At 42.9% G+C, this 23,452-nt stretch overlaps 1 protein-coding gene across 1 annotated transcript in view; it reads right to left on the bottom strand.

Moving 5' to 3' along the window:
* The window catches only part of LOC101643821 (ABI family member 3 binding protein), a 263,477-nt gene that overhangs the window by 80,979 nt on the left and 159,046 nt on the right, over positions 1-23,452 (bottom strand). Inside the window, exons 18-31 of the mRNA XM_045286146.1 lie at positions 21,893-21,934; positions 20,803-20,850; positions 19,925-20,002; positions 19,293-19,340; positions 15,678-15,767; positions 13,621-13,653; positions 12,875-12,958; positions 11,474-11,533; positions 10,383-10,466; positions 6,984-7,031; positions 6,128-6,208; positions 4,597-4,656; positions 3,598-3,675; positions 2,345-2,404 (exon numbers count right to left, since the gene is read on the bottom strand). Coding sequence (XP_045142081.1) covers positions 2,345-2,404; positions 3,598-3,675; positions 4,597-4,656; positions 6,128-6,208; positions 6,984-7,031; positions 10,383-10,466; positions 11,474-11,533; positions 12,875-12,958; positions 13,621-13,653; positions 15,678-15,767; positions 19,293-19,340; positions 19,925-20,002; positions 20,803-20,850; positions 21,893-21,934 — 894 coding nt within the window. The remainder of the gene's footprint in view (positions 1-2,344; positions 2,405-3,597; positions 3,676-4,596; positions 4,657-6,127; positions 6,209-6,983; positions 7,032-10,382; positions 10,467-11,473; positions 11,534-12,874; positions 12,959-13,620; positions 13,654-15,677; positions 15,768-19,292; positions 19,341-19,924; positions 20,003-20,802; positions 20,851-21,892; positions 21,935-23,452) is intronic.

Consider the following 23,452-nt stretch of genomic DNA (forward strand, 5'->3'; position numbering starts at 1 on the left):
CTGAGTTGGGGAAAGAAGTCTGCAGGGGGAGCCCTGGCTACCCTTGGAGAACGAGCAGGCGCAGGGTCTTCAGGAAATGCACCCTCGGGAACTTTCCCGCCCCTTTCCTCAGTGGCACTGTTTGCAATGGTCTTTTAAGAGAAAGTGTTGGCCATTGTTGTTGTCTTAGAGGCCAAGTTGGTTCCAACTCACGGTGACCCAGTGACCCTCTACACAACAAGCGCTCGCTGGCGCGGCAGCAGCCTCCCAACTGCTAGGGTTGAGTCCCTGCTTGCAGCCACTGTGCCTGTCCATCTGGCTTCTCTCCAGCCGCTCTGCTTCATAAAGCAGGTGTCCTTGTCAGGGATCGCCCTCTCCCGACAGCATGTCTGAAGGACACGAGACACGGGCTCTCCATCCTTGCTTCTAAGGACTATTCTGATCATCTCTATCAAAATGACCCCGCTGGAATTCCAACCGACAGTCACCACAACTTTCTGAGTTGACTTCTGGCTTGTAAGGAATGGGCCCGCGAGGTACCTTCAGAAGCCCCTGTCTCCCCTGGACTTTTGTTGCTGCCCGTTTTCTTTCAGGCGCCTTATGAGACTGAGAGAAGGGTGCTCCTGAGAGGGTCACCGGGACACGTTTTGTTTGGAATAAATATGCGTGGAGGAACTGGGATCCTGGTAGCAATCCTTTTTACTCTCCTTCATGTATCCTTTCGTTCTGATTTGGCTAGCTCCTCTTCTTCTGAAAAGGAGCCCTGGTGGTGGAGTAATTACGCATTGGGCTGACAACTACGAGGTCAGCAGTTCGAAACCACCGGCCGCTCTGTGGGAGAAAGATACAGATTTCTACTCCCATGAAGAGTTACGCGTCAGAAGCCCACAGGGGAGTTCTGCTCTGTCCTCCAGGCTTGCAAACGGGTAGGCATCAGCTCGATGGCAGTGAGTTTGGTTTGGGGTTTTCTTCTGAAGGGAGTCCTGCAGCGATGGACATCCTTCACAAACGTTTTCTCTAAGCACACAGGTGTTAGCTGTACGTCAAAAACAAGTGTGCGTTTCCGCCGATGCACTGCCTAGTCCATGCACATGCACAAGCTATTCCAAACTGGGGCAGATTTTGACCTGACTGCACTGTAGACTGGGAAATAAAAACAAGCTTCTTGCTTCTATGGGATCCTCACAGGTTCTGATGTGGCTCTGGAGAGATGGAAGGAATTTAATACATGCTTGTTTCTTGAAATGAAAAAAAAAATGCTTGTTTTTATTTAAAACATCTCATCTTGAAGAGAAGTATGGTATAAGAAAAGTAAATCAAATGTATAAAGAGAAGAGCCTTCTATGCAGAAAGCCCAAGAAATCCAGCCACCATACAGGCCTCCACGAACCATATTCTCCTTTGCTCACGCAGATAACGCCTATGCCTTCACCCCCCTGCGGCTCATCTGGACTATTCCGTGCACTGCAGGCACTGCTCCCAGACCTCCCGGAGCAACTAGGATTCTATCCTCAATGCAGGAGCCTGCATCCCCCGGTTTGGTGAGAGGTGATGCAGGGGCTGGTTTCTTTTTAGGTTTGAGAGGTGATGATGGGTCCTTTGTGACGTTTTAGGAGCTGAAGAAAGAAAACCTTTCCTTACTGTAGAATCTGCAGTGCATTATGTAACACCTGACCCTGGGGTTCTTAAAGCTGATTAGAAGTTCTTGGTTTTCGGGAATTTTATCCTTTTACCTTTTTAATTGGAAACATTCACCCTTAGTACTGTAATACTATGTCTTCTTTTACAATCGAAAGTTCATTGGGAGAAAGAATTATATATATAATTAAATTGTTAAGAAGCTAAGCATAGATGCTAGGGCTTCTTTTATTGCATAAAAAGATTAAAAGGATCACTGAATCATGGTATCATGGTGGTCAGAAACAATCTCTTTGGCAGTATACTAAAATAGCAACACACAATCGACTAAAATGTCAACCAACCAACAACAGATAACAACGATGACAAAAAAGTGCAGAACTTTAGAGCCACAAAAAACTGCCTGACATCACATAGTGGTTGTTTTTAAACTCGGTTTTAACAAAGCATTAGTTGAAGAAAGCACAGAGCAACAAAACAATTTCAGATGACTACAAACTCAACAGATGGTGTGAATCAGGTTCATGCATGCCTTCCTTAAAAAACAAGAGGTAACTTGTTTTAAGCATTGAGTCTTCAATACTTCTAGAGGAAGAAGATGATGGAATGACAACAGAAGACGGGGATGTTGCTTCAGGAAGCAAAAGAGCCCAGCGGCTATAATGGAGATGGAATGAGTTTGACATTGAGCAGGCAAAGCACTGGCTGTGACAATAACAATGGTTACCTTGTGTTGTCAACCAAGTCTCAGTTCTGTGCATAACAGGTTCAAGGTCTTCAGTAGGAACTGACCAAAAATATTAAATGATCATTTCAAATTAAAGCCGAAACATTTTCTTGAAAACATTCAGAGTAAATCTTACCAGTATGATAGTTTCTAGAATTGCAGTGCCATTAAAACAAATACCAACAACAGAACAATTGTGGATCAGAGAAGTACACAGCTGACGTCTAAATCCTCACGTCAAATACCTGTTTATTTCACAAGAGAATCATTCATAGCCTTTGCCCTGCTATGTGTTTCCACAAAGTCAATAAAAAAAAGTCCCCCTCTTTATCTATTTAACTCCGTGTAAGATGTCAAAATGGATCATGTCAGATGTCTGAGGACTCCTCTTTGGGAGCAGACTAGCAATGGATCAAGTAGGGCATCCTCTGTTCTAAGGAAAAAAGGAGCACATATCCGTGTGGAAAGAATAACATACCGATGTCTACTGCAGAAAATCAAAGAGAAAATCCAAACTGCTCCCTCGGGGCCTAAGGACCCCCCTGTCATGTGAGTCCATAGACTCACCCAGGTAAAGAAAGGTTCTACCACCTTGACCTGAAGCACCCTCTTTCCCAGGCTCTCTGCTCTGGTCGGTCTCTGCTCACACCCCCTCATTCTGATTTTACTCATCCCCCTTCTCTTGTTCATGCCTGTACTATATTGATTTCAAGTTCCTATACTTTCCTAATCTGTCTTTCCTGTTCCAGACATGTAACCAGCACATCTTACTGGTAGCACCCAGCAGTTAACTTTATATTTCCACAGATACAGCCTAATGCCATATCGTTCTCTATTTAAAAAGGCTCTTGTTCTCAGCTATCTTGCAAACTTGAGGCCTGAAATGTATTTCCACATCTAACGTATCGCTCCCAAAGGTGCTATGTGACTGGGCGAATAGCAAAGGCATGTATTGGTTTGCTGACTTGAGCTAAATCTGCTAACTTTTCTAAGTAACTTACTTCAAGGGGTAAATGAAAGTTCATAAAATACAAAGTGACAAAGCCTAGGAACCAGGAGGTGCTCACTTGCTCCATGCCTTTTGTCCAAATGAGTTCCTCTTGTCTTCTCTACAGTGGGAGGCACTACTGATCATGCCTCATCCTCTCCACTCTTATAAGGGACAGCGATGGCTACTCCCAACCACTGGGATTGCACTTGTGTCCTTGCTAGGGGGGCTGCTGAGATTTTTCAAACCAGGAAAACATGTTTACCTGATTTTAACTCAGGGGCTTCAGGACTTGGTGTGCTTTTAAGTCTGAGTTGATAGGTCCATTCTGATGTTTTGGAAGCTGGAGGGAAGAATTCTTGGGGTTACTATAGAACTGCATTTTTTATGACTCTGGGGCAATGGATACATGAAGCTGTAACTCTAGGTTTTCTACAACTTGTTGGATAGTTGCCATTTTAGTTTGAGATTGTTTTGGCCACATATTGTCTTATAATTGAAGATCTTTTGAGGATGAGTCCCACCCAAAAACCCACTGCCATCTACTCAATTCTGACTCAGAGGGACCTATATTGTTTTTCTAACACTATAAATCTCCCTGAGACTCAATAACTTCATCTTTCTCCCAAGGAGCATCTGGTGAGCCACTGACCTTGCAGTTAGCAGTCCCACACTTACCTGACAGCACCACCAGGGCTCCTTTTGAGGATGAACGCCATTTGTTATACCAGGTCGTTACGACCTAGTTATTATAACCAGCGTCTTATGCGGCAATTTCACCAGGCACCCAAAACACAAGAACCATCGCTGCATTTTATAGAGACCAGAGAGTATGCGCTGTAGACTAAATCTAGGGTCTATAATTCAATCTGTCAGTTTCTATGTCATTTTAAAAATAAGAACAAATTATTACCCAAATGGAAACAAAACAACAAAACATCATGCAGAGAGAAGAGCAGAGGGCAACAGTCCTCATTCGGCCTAGGAGAGCAGATAATGGCTCTCTGTCCAAGTGAGAGACGAGAGACCAGGGACCCTTTAATCAAAACACACACGACAGGACGCAATTTCAAGTGGGTTGCATGACAAATAGCCTAAGTTGGACTCATTCGTGGCTAGCACTCTTACAGACAACAGGTACTGTGTCTTAAGAGTCTTCACGCTTTGGGGAAAGTGGCAACACAAACGGACACTGTAGTCACATGAAGCAAGAAACTCTGGGCTGGACAATAAGCAGGAGAAGAGCTGGGGAATATATAATTACCTAGTGTCGTTTCTGGAACATCAGGTTTTAGAGGGACAGGTTTAAGACCTGTAGTCGGAACTAAATCACAACAATAGAAACACGGTCAACCAAAGAGATTTTTAAAGCACATAAGACATTAAAATATTCACCTCCAATCAATCATATCAGCAATGCAAACCTTTCCACAGTAAAATTTAAAAAACAGTTAACTTCTTAACTAAGGGGAAGCATTGATTTCCCCCTCCTTCCCTTCTTTTAAGCTTTGACCAAATTATAGTCAGGGCATAGTCAGTATTAGTGATAGCTCTTGGGTTGTGATATGCTCAAAGATGACAACACAGAATTCTTCCAAGTATCTAACAATGGGCTGAAAAATAATTTCAGGCATTTACCTGCTATAGACTTAGAAAATAAATTATCTTTAAAATTATGATTAACATGACTAATTGATTAACTGTGATGAATTATTCTCCTATGGGAAGCTTAACATGGGCACTTAATATTTTTAAGTAAGTATGGATGCAAAAGACAATTTATATGTTTGAAACAGATATACAAATTAATCATTGAGGTGGACTCTGCTGATCTAGCCAAAAACTCATGGATAGAGTCTAGGCCTCTGTTCAAACCAAGGGACAGAAGAGCACAAGATCTAGATCAGTGGTTCTCAACCTTCCTAATGCCGTGATCCTTTAATACACTTCCTCACGTTGTGGTGACCCCCCAACCATAAAATTATTTTCGTTGCTACTTCATAACTCTAATTTTGCTACTGTTATGAATCAGGCGACCCCTGTGAAAAGGTCATTTGACCTCCAAAGGGGTCGCGACTCCCAGACTGAGAACCGCTGCTCTCGCTCGTCCCTCCGTCTGTGGGAGCCGATGCGGCATCAGTCTTGATGGAGGCCAGAACAAGGCGACAGCAACGACGTCGGATGCTCCCGAGGTTACCTCTCAGAGTCCAGTGCTTCTTGCTTCATCTTTCTTCCACTCATGCCAATTCTGTAGTGAGTCCAAGATCAATTCCTTCCCTACAATATCCCAGCCCGCCTTCATCTCTACTCTGCTAGCTGGTTACTTAATATTTATAGAATGCAAGAAGGAAGACTGTGCTTCCACTCACATATCCGGTCTTATGCTTCTTCTCTACTGTGCCAGGCAGGAACCTATTCTGTCCTTGATGCTGGCTTAGAAATTACCTCAGTCTCCTACAACTGGCTCAAGGTCGCCATATGGTCTGAAGATGTGGAAGGGGCTTACAATTGGTTCACTTACATAAACTGATTATGTTGGTTCTACCAAGGAAAAGTCACCTCTACCATTCACATCAGACTTATAGAAAGACACAGCCGAGGTAATAGTTTCTTACATCGGAAGAGTAAGACATGTTAGCACCAGTCAGGGTTCATATTCTCCTGGACCAGTGGGCAGAGGAGATGCTACCTCGTGGCTTCCTGCTTGGGGAGACTGAGGGCTCTTACAGCCCACCGGTGAACTCATGTGGACGGACTGCTGAGGACAACCCGAGGCCCAGGGGTTGCACATTTACCCGGTTTGATCTTAGGTTTCTTTGGCCTCCGTGTGGATTTGGGTTTTTTAACTCGGCGGGGTCCTTGGGCTGTGGTAGCAGCTGCAGAAAGAAAAGCCTTGTTACTCACTCTAGGTCATATGGCTCTGGGGACTGAGAAACTTAACACACTGTTTTAGGCGTTTAAAGGTTCTAGAAGTTGTCCTTATAGTTTGAATATTTTACTCCTTTTGAGCGGTGCCTTAAAAAATATTCTTTAGGATATGCTGGAGGCAAGTTTGGGGTTTTCATTCAAGGTATAAAGATTGTCCCTTACAATCACGCACTCAGGGAACTTCCTGATGGAGAAAAGTGGTTGAGAAAGGAGTCCTCCACTCTAGTATAAGAGCACAGCAAAGGGTCTCATCAAAGAAAAGACCCTCTTTTGATAACTTAAAATCTGAGTTTTGAATGAATCCCCTTTTCAAATTAATGGTAAACTACATTACTACTTAAGCTACTACCAAAGAAACAAGAGGTCCTACAAAGATTTAGAAATACAGATGTGCAGCTGAGCAGAATGACTGTCACTGCTGCTGAGCCTAGACGAGAGCGAGCCCTGGGCTGGCCTGAGCTCCACGAAGCACGGGAGAGCGTGACCATTTCAAATGGACCGTCTGGCAGATAAAGGTGTTCAACTAAGCTTCTGCCTGGCTCTCATAAAAGCACCAGGAACATTGTTTTCCAGAGATTTGAGTAAACTTAAGTTGAAGAGAGTGATGGAATAGATGAGGGCAGGGGATGACAGGGCTCATGATGAGGAAGCCATGGGCGTGCTGATGGAGAAGGGCCTGCACAATGAGCAACCAAAGCAACTGGCGAATGGCATGAGTCATACCTAATGCCGTCCCGGATGTCGCAGTTCTAAACGTCACAGGTTCAAGGTCTGTAATGGGAACCGAAGTAATAAACAAAATAGTTTCTTTAAAACTCTGATGAGATACAGCAGTCATCCTAAAGTGAACTTGCTAACAGAATGTTCCCGCTAGAATATATATATTTTAATTTCTTGATAACTTTGATAACAAATCAATCGCTTGTTCAAATTTGACCAAACTATAACTAGGTCTCCTCCAACTCATCAGATAGCTATCACTTGTGCTCTCTACATGGCACCATAAGTGACCAGCAGTGTCTTTAGTTAGTGTTTGATGATCACAGTAACACGGTAGGCACTTGCTTAAATATGCTTCTAGCCATTCTCCAAAAGCATGTCAAGAACTAACTTGTCCTTTTGTGGATGTTGAATAAAGAAAGTGTCTACACTGTTGATCCAAGTATGATTGCAAAAACAGTTCCACAGGCATCTAAGCAGCTATGGCACAAATAACCAAGAATGTTGGTGGTCTGGTAGAGAATTCAACTCTGAAACAGTGGGTGACTTCTGAGTCAAGGTTGGCGTCAGGGCGGCCATGCTGCCTGTGGCATCTAGGAAAGACCTCGCCCTTTCGCAGAAGAGGAAAAGCAATGTCTGATGTGGACACCGGTGATTTCCCAGGCCCACGGGAACATCACCAAACTCCTGAGTCAGACTCTCCAGTCTTCTTTCAACTTCTTATGGAGTCATTCAAATGTAGAATTAGCAACAACAAAAAGGTTTTACCCAGAAGCAGCAGGATCACTGTCCCCCTCTGGATTGCCTCAACACATACACGGGTTCTTGTATATCTGTGTTATGTTTCTTTGTACACGTTCACACTCACCACTCTGCTACACAAATGGTGGTACGACTTTCAGGCCCAAACACCTTCTTGGCACGGAACTGAAGCCCCAATTGGGTCTTGACTTCTCTAAAACCCTTTGAGAAGTCTACCGCTTAACACGAATCTCTCTGTCCTCCACCAGAAAAACAAACCAAAACCCTAAACCCGTGCAAACAGTCTCCCTTACTCTCACCCTCAGGCATTTGACCCAGTGGAAGTTCTCATGCTCGAGTAGCCTGAGGATTTAAAGAGAAGCAAATCCTGTATTTGACTCCCCGGATTTAAAGAGAAGACTCAGAATGTCTCTCTTCTGAATGTGAACTCTGCCAAATCTTAGCAAGTCATGGCTCTTTAGGACTCACTCACTAGAGGGGTCATGGGTTTACGTGTCCACTAAGGACCGACTCCCAGCTCCACTCTGTCTGTTCGAGTCATCCACACACTTGGTCTTCGAGTGGCTTTGAGAATGGAATGCTCATTGGGATGTTTTCTGAGGTCGAAAAATGAAGCAAAATCTCTTTAGTTACTTTTAAAGCATATAGTTCTACAGATGATCGGTTTTAAAAAACCCTTACTTCAATTTTCCAAAGCTTATGGGAGTTTCATAAGTTATGGAAGTATATCTTCCTAATGTGAAAATATTGCCTCTACTATGCTATTATAAACAAATATATCTTGAAAGAAGTATAGTGGGAATGCTCCTTAGAAACAAGGAGAATAAGATTTTATCTCAAGTACTTTGAACCCATTATCAGGAGGGACAGTCCTTCGAAAGGGACATCATGCATGGCACAGAGGACCGTCACGGAGATGGATTAGCACCGTGGCTGCAACCAGGGCGCAGACATATAAGTGAGTGGGAGAAGGGCGCTGGGACTGAGCCGTGTTTGCTTGTGTTGCCCATACAGCCTTTTCTGGGTTGGAACTAACTCAACAAACAACATCAACAACATGCTACTTATATTGCATCTTTTCTTGGTAGTGACGATACTTTGGGGACAAACTTGACATAAAAGTGAAATGATTAATTCAGACAGACAAGAGTGGTATTTTTATCATCTTCTCATAAAGTTCTCTGGTGAAATAAAAGAGCCCATTTCTAAACCACAACGGAGTGCAAGGAATCAGATTCACACTCCAAATGAAGCTTATTATTTCATTAAGCAGTCTAGCCTTGATCATACTATTTTTACATAACTCAATAAAAGCGTATTACTCTCTGTTAACAAAAAAATAATAACGTGCATATAAAAAAGATGTACACGGAAGTATAAAGAAACCTCCTTGCTCTATTGGCTGGCATAGCTCAAGGTTAGATAGTCCCAAGGACAGATGAACCGGACCTTAGCAGAGAGCCCTATTTAAGCTAAAAACCATAAGGTAACACAATTTCAAAGTAAGTTACAGGGCAGGAAGCTGTGTCAAAGTAGGTTCAGAAATGATTCTCTTCCAAACAAGACACCACTTGTTTTCTGAATTTACAACTCTCTGCAGAGGAGGAATGCAATTGAATGACAATGCAGAGTGGAAAGGGTTTGCCAGTAGCAAAGAAAGTACTTGAGGGAGGTCAGAAAGGGATGGCACCAAAGGCTGTACCCGGAGCCTCTTTTAGAGGAGTGACTGGTTCAAGCACTGTAACAGGAACAGAGCAAAAATAACAAGGGGGTGGGGGGAGAGAAAGAAATCTCAACAATGTATCAAGCTCAATACACTCCCCCAAAGGGATAATAATGTTTCTAAAAGGACAAAGCAAATACTATTAAGCTTCAGAGCCAAGGTGACTTGGTACTTCTGCACACAGGCACCGGTTTCTCTCTTAGGAAGCTACTCATGCACTTTGCACTCAGAGAACCGTCCCTGCAACTAGTCACGCGAATGTTTCCCAGTCTTTGAGGAGTGGAGTCTAAGTAATGCACCAGAGTAGACCTTGCCCATCCTACTGAAAACCCATCTTTAGAAAAAGAGCCTAAGTCATCCAAATCTGTAGTGACTTCGTGGCTCGTGTCATTCTTTTGATTCCACCCTCTCAGATTAAGAAAAATGGTTACCCGTTGCTATCAAGTTCACGACTCGTGACACGCTCATGGATTAAGAGTAGAATTGCACAAAGGGATCCAATGCATATGGCCTTACACAGAAGCACAGGCTTTTCTTCCCGGGCGCCTCTTAGTGGATCTCAACCATCAGTCTTTCACTGATAGCCAAGCACTTAGCTAACTGTGTCATCCAGAGATTCCTGGAACTTTTGCTGCTATCAAGAGATAATCTCCCATTTGCATGAAGAGACATTTCATTCTCTAGCTGCTCCGATCTATCCCCATGTTCAGTTCGTAAAGGATATAGAACTGCGTGAGAAGATTCAATGACTATTTAGAGAAAAGGTTAGAATTCACAAATTGGGAGGGATCCAGCCACTACATGGACCTCCCCACCAGGTTTTAACCACCTCGTCCGGAACTGAAGCACATGCCAACCACGACTTGCACCTTCGCTTTCCCCGGGAAGGCTTCCTTAGCCAGCATCAGTTCAATTACCGAGTGCAGGGTGAGGCAGTGGTGGACTTGGTGTGGGTTTACGCTTGCGAGATGGATGGCGAGGTCGTTGAGGCATTTGGGGAGCTGAAGGGAAAAAACCTCAGGTTAATAAAGCGATGTCCCAGAAGAGGTAGATAGGATTATGGTTGTTTTAACACCTGTTTCAGGAGATTTTTCTTTGGAGGTCAAAGTAATCATCCTTATTTGGCTAATCTCTCTCGCCATATCATTTATATGCATATTTCTCTGAGGAATAAAAGGCACACAGAAACTCAAAATGATTGTAACCAGGCTTTTCTGAGGAGATTCTCAAGGCACTTTTATATGAAAAAGAACTTAATATGTTGTCATGGTGGGTATAAGAAGTAGAGTAAATCTCACCCCAATGCTCATGTTTAACCCCCCAAACGAAACCCACTGCCCTCAAGTGGATCCTGAGTGATAGTGGGACAGACTAGAGAGACTAGAAGTACCCCGTATAGTTTCCAAGGCTGTACATCTTTTCGAAGCAGGCTGCTCCGCCATATCCCCAGAGTGGCAGCAGGATCAACTCATTGACCATTCAGTTAACAGCTGAGCACTCTAACCACTGCGCCACCAAGGCTCAGGTGGTGGTGCTGATGATCATTTACATGTCCTAGCCTTGTGTATATTTTCTATTTCACTGCCACCTGAAACAGTATCATGTAATTCTCTTAAGCAACCAACAGAAACTAAATCATGCAGGCAGTCAAAATGTTGGCCATTAGATCTGCAAAAGAAGTTGGCCATCATAAGAGCTATTAAAATGTACTCAGTCCCGAGCACAGGACTAGGCACGGAGAATGCTGACCGAAGGCTATTTGAAGGTGAGGTGCCACAAATTCAGACTTTACGTTGCAGACAGGCATACTGAATGAATAAGCTCATGCTTGGACCGCTTAAACGAACAAACAAATAAGGAGTTCTTTTCACGCAGCTTAATGTTTTAGGAAGCAGTTGGGTCGCAGTAGAGGGTGACACAGAGCCTGGGGAGCAGAAGCCACAGCTGTGACGCGAAGGCCCTGAAATGAACACGAGAAGCAGGCCTGGGGAGCTGCAGGTCGCATTACCTAGTGTTGCCTCTGGAGCATCAGTTCTAAGAGAAACTGGTTCAAGGACTGTGGCAGGAACTGATCAGAAGGCATAAAATAAATCAAAGAGATTTTGTGAGTGCATCAAATATCCGAAAAGCCATCTTACCAGTAAAAATAAGGCTTTCAAGGCTGCAAAAGCGACTTTTAAAATTATTCCTAACTCTAGAGCAAGTGAAAGGTTTTTTGTTTTTCTTTTGAGTATTTCCCCAACCTTTCAGCAAGTACTCATTTAACTCAGAAGACAGTCTTTGGATTTCACAGCAGTCCCAAGTAAAATCTCATGGGGTAATGAATTACCTGACGTGACAAATGGAAGCCTCTACCCCATAAAACCATTGCAGACTTGGTCTGTTTGTTTTGAAAAAGACACGGTGAACACCAACTAACACTTATACGAAAGCCAAAAAAATCAAAATAAAGACCAATAAAAATCATACTGGTGCAATAAACAGTTCATATGGTTGAAAGGAAACACAGCGTCAGACAGACAGATCTTAAGGTGGCCCCTAACAATTCCTGCCTTCCTGCCCGTTGAGGGTGGGGTTGACAAAGGAAGAGGAAGCACAGCTTCTCAGTGTGTGTCCTTAGGCAGGGCACCATCACTTCCATGACAGAAAAAGCCCAAGCATATGCATAGATAAGGACCACTAGACCCCCCTGGATCAAAGCTAAGCTTTTAGATAGACACCATAGCATCCTTCTAACCCATCCTGTGGACCCACTCACTGAACAGGCAAGCATCACCCCTGCTTGTCTTCTTTCATGTAAATCATCCTCTGTCCAGGGAGCCCAGGACAGTGTTTGTTCCCTTGTCTCTCCACTCATCCCAATTCTGGACTCATTTCTTCCTTAGTTCCTTGGCTATTTTCCTCCCCACAAATTTAGCAAGTTATAACATGCATTTAGGCCATTTAAGAAATTATTTCCCATGTGAATACACTTGACGGTCTTCATTCTTTCCCACCAATGTGGTACACAGATTTTGGGACGTAAGACCCCTCGTACTGTCAGTGTATCCCATCGCTGCTAACAGGGCTTAATTAAGGGAGTGGACAAGAGCTAACTCTACTGACTCAATGCTTTCTGATTAAGCTTCAGCTTTAGAGTGTGAATGGAACCAAATAGTAAAAAGAATAAATAAAATGATCGTGAATAAAGAACAATTAAGGAAACACTAAGTACTTGGCTGTCTCACACATCTCTTGCAAAATTCCCAAGCTGACAAGTAGCATTTACTCTTAAAAGATGGTAGTTTTCTAGACAAGTGAATTTGTCCACCATCGTTACCATGCATTACCCCGAAATATTTGCATAGAATTTAGGAGCCCAACTGAGGGTAACTTCTCAGACTCCTTGAATCAGAAGCCACATATTTACCCAGTTTGGTTTGAGGGACAGCTGGATGGGGCGTGGGTTTAGGTTTGGGTTGTAGATGATGGGCCACTTTTGCTGTTGTTGGAGCTGAGGAAGAAAAAAATGTAGGATTAACATGGTGCTTTGGCTCACTAAACTGTGAATATGTTTAAATAATCTGGCTCCTAGATCCCTAGAGCTTCTTAGATTCTCTGACTGGAGCTTAAAAATGATCATTTTAAATTATCCCGATCCTACATCAGATTACCAATCACTATGATAGTATGCAAGAAACTAATTCTATAGCATTTGTTTATAAAACAAAATAGCTAGACTTGTCTATATGTCTTACTTAATGATTTACTAAGATACATAAACAAAATTTTACAGAAGAAAATAATATAGGAATTAAAATATGAAGAACAAGATGTTTAAAAAAATCTCATGGTGTCATACTAGATACCAAATCAAAGGATATGTATCAGGAAACTATGAGTATATGTGGAATTATATTTGAACTTCAGCCTCTAACAATATTGTTTAAAAAGAATGCAGATGGATATTGTGAAATTTCAAGCTGGGATATATAGCAAATAGCTGTCTTGACTTAAGTCTGTATGAATATTTCCATTAAAAATAAGAGCACCTTCAGAATTTTAACATGAACACAGTTAGCAGCATGTCAACAAATGGGGAAACAGCCATATATATAGCAACTTAGATATGTTGACAGTGAACAGGGAAAGTACTTGCGAAAATAAAATCATTACCTAAAGATGTCCCAGGAGTAATAGGTTCAAAGCCTGTACCAAGAAGTGTTAGGGAAAAACGTCAAACACATGATAAGTCATTCAAATCTCTTGAAAATGAACTTCACTTCTTTCCCTTTCCTTCTGACTGTACAGCCAGAGCTATGCTGGCCACGCACAGCACCGGGCGCATAGACACTTGTTCTTACAAATGGTCGTAGCCTTGCAATAGGAACGGCACACCTGCTAACGTGAGCTAGAAGAACACGCTTTGCTTTATGGAACCAGGGAGCACTCACGTGCCCATAACCCTAAAGACTATCCAATGTCGAAAGCCTAGGGGCTGTTTAATCTCTCTCTCTCTCTCTCTCTCTCTCTCTCTCTCTCACGCACACACACAGAGGAAGAGACTTAAATCATTTTTTTTAATTCCATGTTTCCATCAACTTCTGAAGCCCCTTTGAGTGTGTGTGTGTGTGTGTGTAATTTAAGAAGTTATAGCTATGTCTTAAACTCCAGCCAGCCTTTTGAATCTGCCTCATTCCACACCATCATTCTCAGGGGATCAGGCTCAGTGAGACACTGGAAACTTCTCCTTCCAGAGAACCATGGGGGCCCATGAACATGTCCTCTTTCTAAGACTCCAGCGGTTTTCCGCTCATGGCTCACTGATCCTGTGGCTGTCTTCGCAAGATTTCTGTTATTCTCTTCTTTACAAGTGTGGAGTTTATATCGCTCTCTTTAAGATTTATGCATTCTGACATAATCGTCAACCCATCAAACATTTTTGTTCCAATTTCCTGATGGATTGATACAGAATTATCCTGGAAATCTACATCAGTTGGAGCACTGATGAACTTGATAATGATGTGTTGCCCAACTTACATTGTCTGTTAACCCTACACAACCATCTGTGGCGCTTGCATGTTCCTTGGTAATGCAATGGAAAACCTTACTAAAATAAGAGCATGCCTAACAGTGACTAGAAAACAAGGTCCGGGCATACTGTGTTAACAGTGCACAGTGGGAAGCAAAGTCCTCTGGGGCTCTGGCCAGGATGGGCACAGTTATTGGCACATTTCAGTAGAAACAGTAATGGATAACCACAGAGGATCTTTTGTTTGCTCTTTTCTGATGCCGAGCCACTTTGTCCAAACAAAGGCATACAAAAGAATAAGACAGGGTCATTTAGTCCATGGGATCTGTTCATGCATCTCTGTCCCTAGGACAGAACAAGCCTGACCCTGGAAGTAACCATTCAGCTCAAGTGAGACATTCAAAGCCATTTTTTATGGATTCACTCAAGAACAGCATCACCCATCAGAATTTCTTAGCGTTTGCTAAGTGAATGCTGTCTTTCTCTCAAGTAGGTTGACTTATCATTCCTCTTTCTGCTGTGGCCCTCACAGGTAACAGCCCCTTCCTGCCTCAGTTTGTACCATTGGTGCCCATCCTTTGAACAAATCTACAAGGTCCACATCATTGCCCAGGATTAACCACATGCCTCATCATTGTTAGTAACAATGACGATGAGGGGGTTGAGAAAGTTCACGGAGAAATCGCATTATCTTTTAATGCCATTTTCCATGGAGATTTTGAAGTCTCCTTGTACGTTGCTTTTGCCCACGTTTCTTTGTTCCTATTTCTTGACTGCTTTACCCTAGAGCACCTTCCTTCCTCAACCAACCCAAGTCACTTATTATTTCTGACACAGTCCTCACGGTAGTTGGTTAAGATTCTAAAATATTAACTGCCAGTGCTGCGCTTAATAAATGTGTGGCAGTTTGAACCAACATGATAGGTAGGTATTTAGCTAAACAAATGTTTAAGGAGTCAGAATCTAAAAGAAAAATTGAGTGTTTAGAGAAGCAAATAAAATGTTCCGATTGAAGAGAGTCCTCTGTAAGCAGCATAAAGAAGTCTGGGGACCCAGGTATCACCACAACACTTTCCAGTTCTGGAACTTCTCCTTTAAGGGGCCTAGGGACTATTCTGTGAACGTTGCACCACCACCCCCCACCCCCCCACCCCCATCACAGCGAGTGGGATCCCACCAGGACCAGGAACCCCATATTTACCTAGTTTGGTCGGAGATGCCACTGGGCGCGGTGTGGTTTTATGTTTGGGATGTGGGCGACGTTTTTGTGTTCTTTGTGTTGTTTGGGGAACTAAAGAAAGAAAACTAGTTATTGTAGTCTCACAGCTCCAGAAACAAAAGAAAGAATCACTCCTAACTCCAGGTTTTCTAAAACTTTGCTATAGTTTCTTGAGTGGTGAAGTAGGTAACTATTTGGTTTGGAATTTTCTTTTGGTCAACTCTATTCATCCCCCCCCCACCCCACCACATTTTTGTTTGTTTGCCTAGTGATAGTCCTTTGGAGGAGACAGAATACATCACATTATTTTACTAATCTAAAGGCTTTATGATCAGGCTTTCCGAGAAGACCATGCCCCAAGGGAGTCCCAGAAGGATGCAGGCTTGCCTGCTTTGGGGAGATTGCACTTCCAGCTTTATTGGCTCAGGCACACATTCCATTCAACACCAGTACAACCAGCACATTTAAGTTCTTAGACAACAGAAATGCATATCTTAGAACAACACAGGGCAAGATGTTCAGATAACTGGACTTGATGCTTATAGGCCAGAGCGTACCAATCAGATTGAGACTCAGGTTTAACCTCGAGCACTGTTTGAACAGAATCACGACTGTAGAACCGTAACGGATCCTGGATTGTGTGGGAGGTAAATGCCGTGCCCTAGCTGCCGATAATGACCGAGTAGCTTCTTTGAAGCCTCTTCAGTGTCTTCAAGATGAAGAACGTAGTTGAATGATGAGAGAGGACGATGAAAAACTTGTATGAAAGAAAACTCTTAGACCCAAAGGATGATGGACTAGACAGGGTGGTGAGCAGAAAAGACCCGGGATGGCAGCCAAGCCATTACGTAAAGCAGCTCCTGGCGCCTCGGCTCGCACAGTGGCAGATTCAATGTGGCAGGAACTGATCAGAAAGCAATACAATTTAAAAAGAGAGCGAGATTTTCAAAATACAAAGAAAGCAATAAAATTACCTTAAAAACTAATCTTTTCAACCCTGTAGTGTTTAAAAGGCATTTCTGAATTCCAGAAAAATAGGCTGTTTGTCCTCCAAAGACCTGACAAGTGTCTGGTGTCTACTTATCTCATAAGATCACCATCACCTTTGCGCTTTGCTACAGGACGACTATGGGAAATGTTTTTTTCTGTGTTCAATTACCTGGTTCTAACCACATTGAAAACCTCAAGAAAATTCTTTCCATAGCCTGGAATGTAATTTCAAATTACTCTGGTAAATTATTGGTAATTGATAGGCTTTAACCACTACTATGATTTGTTTTGAGAGTTGGCAGTGGTGAGGAGGATTAGAAAAATATCTGCACCGCAGGTATCCGGCTGGAGAGTTGTGGGAATTACAGAAGGACAACTTTGTAATAAACGTGATACTGTCTCTAACTATCCATTTCAAATGATAACGAGATAATGTTTCAGGCAGGAAACAGAAGAGAAATTCTGAAGCGTCAAATTATTCAACTTCTCATCCGGGTAAATAGGCTTTCTTTCTGTAATTCTCTCACTCAGTCACTCCTCATTTCTTGACCTGGTTAGGTAACAAAGAGTACGTTAGCATGTGGAAATGGAGGATGGCACTTCAGACCACACAATAGAGGAGGACCATATCCTTACAAACCTCCCAAAGGATCTCATGACATGACTGCCAAACCACTGAGGATCCTGGCTCAGCCAACCTGACGGATAACCCTTCCTCCAGAGTTGGTGTGTCTTACTCTCAGGGCACTCTTTTTATATTTGTTACTGCCGTCTGCAAGCCACGAGTGCAAATGATTATTACTATTATCATCAATGCAAACTCTCAAATAGAGAGTTGGTAAGAGGAGTAGGGGTATCATGAAATGATGCAATTATTCATAGACAATAAATTAAGAACCACAACTCTGTGATGTTAAGTTTGTGTCTCCATTTCTTTTTCATTAAATCTGAGAGATTAACTATAACACTGAAAGGTGTCATCAGCAAATTCATAACACGTTTATAAGGAGACTGAATTTCCCTGGTTGTGCATAGTGATGGCATCAAAATGCCATGGAATGCCCCTCCAGGGGACCAAGAAACAGACGCATGCAGGTGTCAGCCGCTGACAGCAGATGTGAGAGGGCCTAATTGGATGCTGAAATGGCCCTTGTTGAGGATATCATAAGGCCTGTGAAAGCGAGGACCGGTGTGAGGTGGACACCGTCAGAGAAGGAACGTGCAAACACTCTCCAGATGGGTGACGGAAAAGCGCTCCGACTGCACTGCCAGAGGGGACGGACCACGTGGGAAACTCGGATGAATAAGGACGTCCACCGAGTTCTGGCTTTCATGGGTTTTACTGGATCAACAAGTCTGAAGACTACACGAGAGAAACAAACCGAACAACAACAACAAAAGGAACAGGAGGACACAGATCATGACAAAAGGACTAGAGAAACAAGCTCAGAGAATTACGACGCACCGAGTCCAAGGGACCGGAGCTACGGTGATTGAAGGACTTGATTTCAGAGGTAGCAGGATCAAAGGCTACACCAGGAAAAACAGAGATGTAAGTAATGGAGGTGGGAAGGCTGAACTGTTAGGTGCATACTGATTCTTAATGCTGAGGTAACAAACTGGTTTGTTCTAAATTGACATAAATCACCTTCTAGATAGGCTTCTTATGACACATTTCCTAAGTCAATCAGCATTGTGCACTGATTGGCATCTTGGGAGAAATGTTTAACATCAAAGCTGTTGAATTTTCAGAACTGTTATGTACGTGCCTTCTTATTTGGTGGGAAATCAGTTCATAGTTACTGCTTTAAAAAGCCAATAAACAATTACCAATATTTTTTAAATTTCTGCCTGGCTATGGTTACTAAGTTACTTTTAAAAATTACCTAGATACAGAAAAAAAGCAGGGCTCCAATCACTCTGAATCAAAATTCATAAAACAAGGCCTAATAATGCATTAAGAAAAGGAATTTCTCAGGCCATCAGATATGAAATTTTCTTATTTTCTACACATGTGTTTGCCTATTTAGTATGTAAGCATCAATGTGGCCGCTTTTAAGAATCAATAAAATCACGCTTTGTGGGTTTCCACCTTTTATATGCTATGGAAGCTTATAAATATTTTAAAGCAACATTTCAAAACCAACAAACAAAAAGAAAACTAAACAAAAACAAAAAACTGAACTAAAGCAAACTAAAGTAATGGGAATTATGTCTAACAGACTGTTGGTGGCACATCCATGGTTTTGACTTTTAGGAAGTAAGTACTTTGGTCGTTTTGAATTTAAAAAATAACAGGACAAGCATGAAGTCCCTTGGAGAGAAAGAGCGGTGACTAGCTCAACACGAGGACATGTGCGATGAAGAACAGAGGCTGTAGGAGAACCCAGAAGTTGTGCCCAAGGGCACAGCGCTTCCCTGAAGGAGCTCTTCCCCGGAAGCATTCATCCAAAGAGCTCTGCTATTCTCAGGCTCCCAGGACCCAGAGAAAGAATGGGAGCGGAAACAGGAATGGGGTGGTAGGACCGCCGCCGCCGTCAGGCCTGCGAGGAGAGTGGGGAGAGCCAAAGGGAGCCCTCCCGAGAGCTATCAGAGGGGAGGCATTACCGATTGTGGGCACCAGGAGCTGCGGCCTCAGGGTAGCAGGTTCCAGAGCTACAACAGCAAAAACAAAACAGGAACAAAGGCACCCGTCACACCATGCTGCAGCATTGTGAAGGACACGAGTCCCCAAGCCAGGACATCTTCCCTGTGAAGCACTCTCCTGAGTGTGATTTTTACTTATTCCACTGACTCCTCCCCCCTCCCCACCCCCTTGTTGGTGTTCTTCTACCCCATCTACCATGAAATTGTATCGTAGAGATTTCGATGGTACATTTTTAACGAACGTATTTAGTGAGTCAGGTTACTGCTGTGTGTACCTGATAACGGTGCACACTATGAATAAGCCAAACCACCGCCCGGCTCCTTGCTGTTGAGTTGGGCCCCATGCACAGTGGTGCGATGCACGCAGAGCTGACCTGCCCCACAGGGAGGTCAGGTTGCCAGGCCTGTCCAGCGAGGGGCCTCCAAGTGGGTCAATATGCAAACTTACTGGTTAGTAGTCGAGCACTTTACTGTTAGCGCCACCCAGGGACTCAGAAAACAAGCTCAGTTGCGTACACCTATAAATTCAATATTCCTGTCCCTAAAGCCCTTTCTCCTTCTGTGTCCACTGCAGCCCCGAACACCACAATTACCAGGTCTGGTCTTGGGCACTTTGGGACTACGTGTAGTTTTCGGGTGGCGACGATGACTTGGTTTCCTCCTTTTGGAAGCTGAAGAAAGAAAGTGAGCTAGTTACTACAGCAGGGGTGGTCCTGTACCCGGACCAGGCTATTTATCTTTCAGAAGCACAATCAAGCCCTTCTCTTTCATTTAGTTACACGTCTTTCTACTGTAATTCACTCAGTTGGATGAGGTCCTAAAAACGATGATTGTTCAAGAGATTCTTCTATCCCTCTATGTTAAGACGGAAAATCTCAAACTCCTGCACAGCTACGAGAATGCCATTGCAACAACCTATGCAGCAGTGTGTCCCACAGGAGCCTAACCAAGGTGGCTTTTAAGAAACCTCTAGAGATGAAAATCCATATTCTGTTTAATCTCAGTTTCAAAACGGTCACGTTTTTCATTTACCATTAAGGAAATCCACAAACCAAGATAAGAGACCAGGCTCTGAATTCACTGATATGCTTTTAAAAGGGGTGGCTCTTTTTATGAAACACACTTATTAAAAAGACAGGATTGAAACTTTTTCTTTGAAAACAAGAATAGAGAATATGCATTTAAAATGGTTATTAACATGTAGGTTTTTCGATATGAGCCAAGCAATACAAGCTCTCCTATTACATGAAGTTTGGGTTAGTTGAGGATATTGAGTGAGCAGAACTTTGCCCCAGATTCAAAGAAGTGAACGGAGTGCTTTAGGAAGTTCCACTAAGAGGCGGGATGTAAGAATTCAGCTTGTGAATAAGCTTTTGTTTTCTACATATTCTCTTTAACATAGTTTTCTCTAACGTGAAGACATCAATCGTGAGAAAAAGGAGAAAGAGAGGGCACTCGACGACGGCATTACCTAATGTAGTTGTCGAAGGTTCGCTTCCCCCTGTTCCAGGTCCCGAGACTGCATAAAAAATTTACCAGAGAGAATCAAAATTAAAGGAAGAAATGATGAGGTGCATTTAAATACGGAATATACTTGACTTTTAATTACCAGGTTCCACAACTATGAGTGGTCAAACATTTATTTACCCACATAAAATTTCAACTAGATTGCTGTGCTTTTAGACAGAATGAACAAAAGCATAGTCGTTAGTTAAGTTTGGAAAGAGAGATGGAAAAACCGAGGTATGATTCTCATCTGGAAGATGGGAATGTAATAAAACAACCGCGCTTCACTTCAGAAAGGAAAACTTGGATCATTGGCAAGGATGCCACCACGTAGAATACACTCTCTGTTATCTTAGAAGAACCTACTCAGAGTGGAGATGGTTCTACTTTCTCTCTTTCGATGGACTTCCTAGTGACGGACTGGGGTCTACGAGATCTGGGAAGACCATAGTGGAAACAACAGAATCTGCAAACATGTCAGAGCTTCGAAAGGAGGGAAAACATTTCCACAAGCGAGAGCACAAATATACCGTGGGGAAGCCATGGCCCTTCACTAGGAGTGAAGAAGTTAGAGAAAGCCCAAGACATAGCTGCCCCAAATACCAGCACAACCAAGAATGTGTCGAGCCCACACTCATGTTTGCAGGTCAAAGAGGAGTGCCTCTTACAGGGGCTCTCAGAGCCCTGCTCAGTCAGTGCATGCAGAGTGATTCTTCTGCAAAAATGGCTAGGGAAAAAGGGTCTGCCGGACAGGTGCAATGGAAGCTAAGGACAAAGCACCAGTTTTAGGTGCCTTGAGGGTTTTCCGGGTCATGACCCCCTCATGTGTGTCAGAGCGGAACTCTGCTCAGGAGGGTTTGCGATGGCTTTTAAAAAAAATTTTTAGGCAGGTTATTAAGACTTTCTTCTGAGCCCTCCGAGTAGACTCGAGCTTCCAATTTGTAGGTTAGCAGCTGAGCACATTCACCATATGAATGCCCCAGGGACCCTTAAATTGCACACAGAGAATGCTCAAGAAAAATGCCGTGTTTTCACTCACTAAAGCAAACTATTACCTCTAGCTGATGGTGAAGGTGGCACAGTCTGAGATTCCGGGGCTGCAAAACAAGCAAGGTAGGTCAAAGTCAGTGATGACTAATAACATCGCAACTAGAAATTAAACTCTTCTGTTCATAAGAAACGGTCTTTCACTCGTTAAAAAAAGCGAATTCTACTGGCTTGTGACAGGAAAGCTCAAAATCATCTTGTCCCCAAACCACAATAAGAAAGGTTGAAAATTCTGATTTGGGGTTGACTTTTAACTATTCCTCCCGCCACTCAATATTCTTGACTGCCCCTCCACCCCCCACCCCCCGGACTGCGGAGGAAGGTAGCCTCCTGGAGTTTGTTCTAAGAGTCCTGCAACCTGTCGTTTTATTTTCCAGCAGGAAAACCAGCTCTTGTGAGAACACAGAAGAGACAACAGATACATCGGACTCGCTCCTGTTTCTGTGCTCTTGGTTGTGAGTGGTCTTGAGCTTGGTGAAAATCAATACTCTTTGACGAAGGGTAGAAATTGAACTGGGACTATGAGTATCCACATTCCCCATATTTACTAGGATCTGTGGCTGATACACATGGGTTTTCAAGTGAGGCTCACTCCACAGTGCTTAGTAAATAATGAGAGTCAGAAAACCAAAACAGCCTTGGAGTTCATGAAATGCTACATACTGAACTGAATATGATGACATGCACAATGAACTAAATATTACTAAATGTTCTGCTAGATTCTAAGTACCGAGGTTCATTCGGACTGGCATTAGGTACATTCAATTTCTTTCTAAAGGTAATTGGATTATAATATCTGTTTATGCTTTTAAAAGGAGATCATCAAAGAGATTGCTTCTTATTCTACAGCAGAACGAGTATCTTCTTTAGAAGGGAAGTGGGGAAAAAGAGCTCTATTTTTAAACAGGAGGAAAAATAAACACCCACTATTAAAAATCAGTCATTTAAAAAATTATTTTATGTTGTAACAAGTGTCTTTAATGTCATGCAAAATTTGAAGAGACTGGAGAACAGGTAAACTGGGAGAAGAATACAGATAGAATAAAGACGAATTTTTCCTAAAAGTAAAAATCCTCAAAGAATATGTTTGACACAATTTATACAAGTGAAAGATAATAAAAACCCATAGAATGTGATTGAATAGTATAGATAATATAATAAAATTAATTGGTTGTTTAAATCCCTTAAATATAATAGAAGTCTTATCCTTATCCCTCCAACCTAAATAGTGTTATTTTGTTGTTGGTTGTTTTGTCTTACAAGGAGAAATTAAGATGGAACTAATTGGCCATTCCCTTACAGAAGGGTTGTGGGGAGGAGACGAGGCAGTCAGGGTGTGATGTAGCAACGATGAAACATACAATTTTCCTCTAGTTCTTTAATGCCTCCCCCCCACTATCATGATCCCAATATTATCTTACAAATCTGGCTAGACCAGACATGTACACTGGTACAGATGGGAACTGGAAACACAGGGAATCCAGGGCAGATGATCCCTTCAGGACCAGTGGTGAGAGTAGCGATACTGGGAGGGTGGAGGTAGGGTGGGGTACAAAGGGGGAACCGAT

This window comes from Echinops telfairi, unplaced genomic scaffold (genome assembly GCF_000313985.2).
Source record: "Echinops telfairi isolate 266 unplaced genomic scaffold, ASM31398v2 ScPeMD7_6;HRSCAF=24_0, whole genome shotgun sequence".
In the NCBI taxonomy this organism is placed as follows: Eukaryota; Metazoa; Chordata; class Mammalia; order Afrosoricida; family Tenrecidae; genus Echinops; species Echinops telfairi.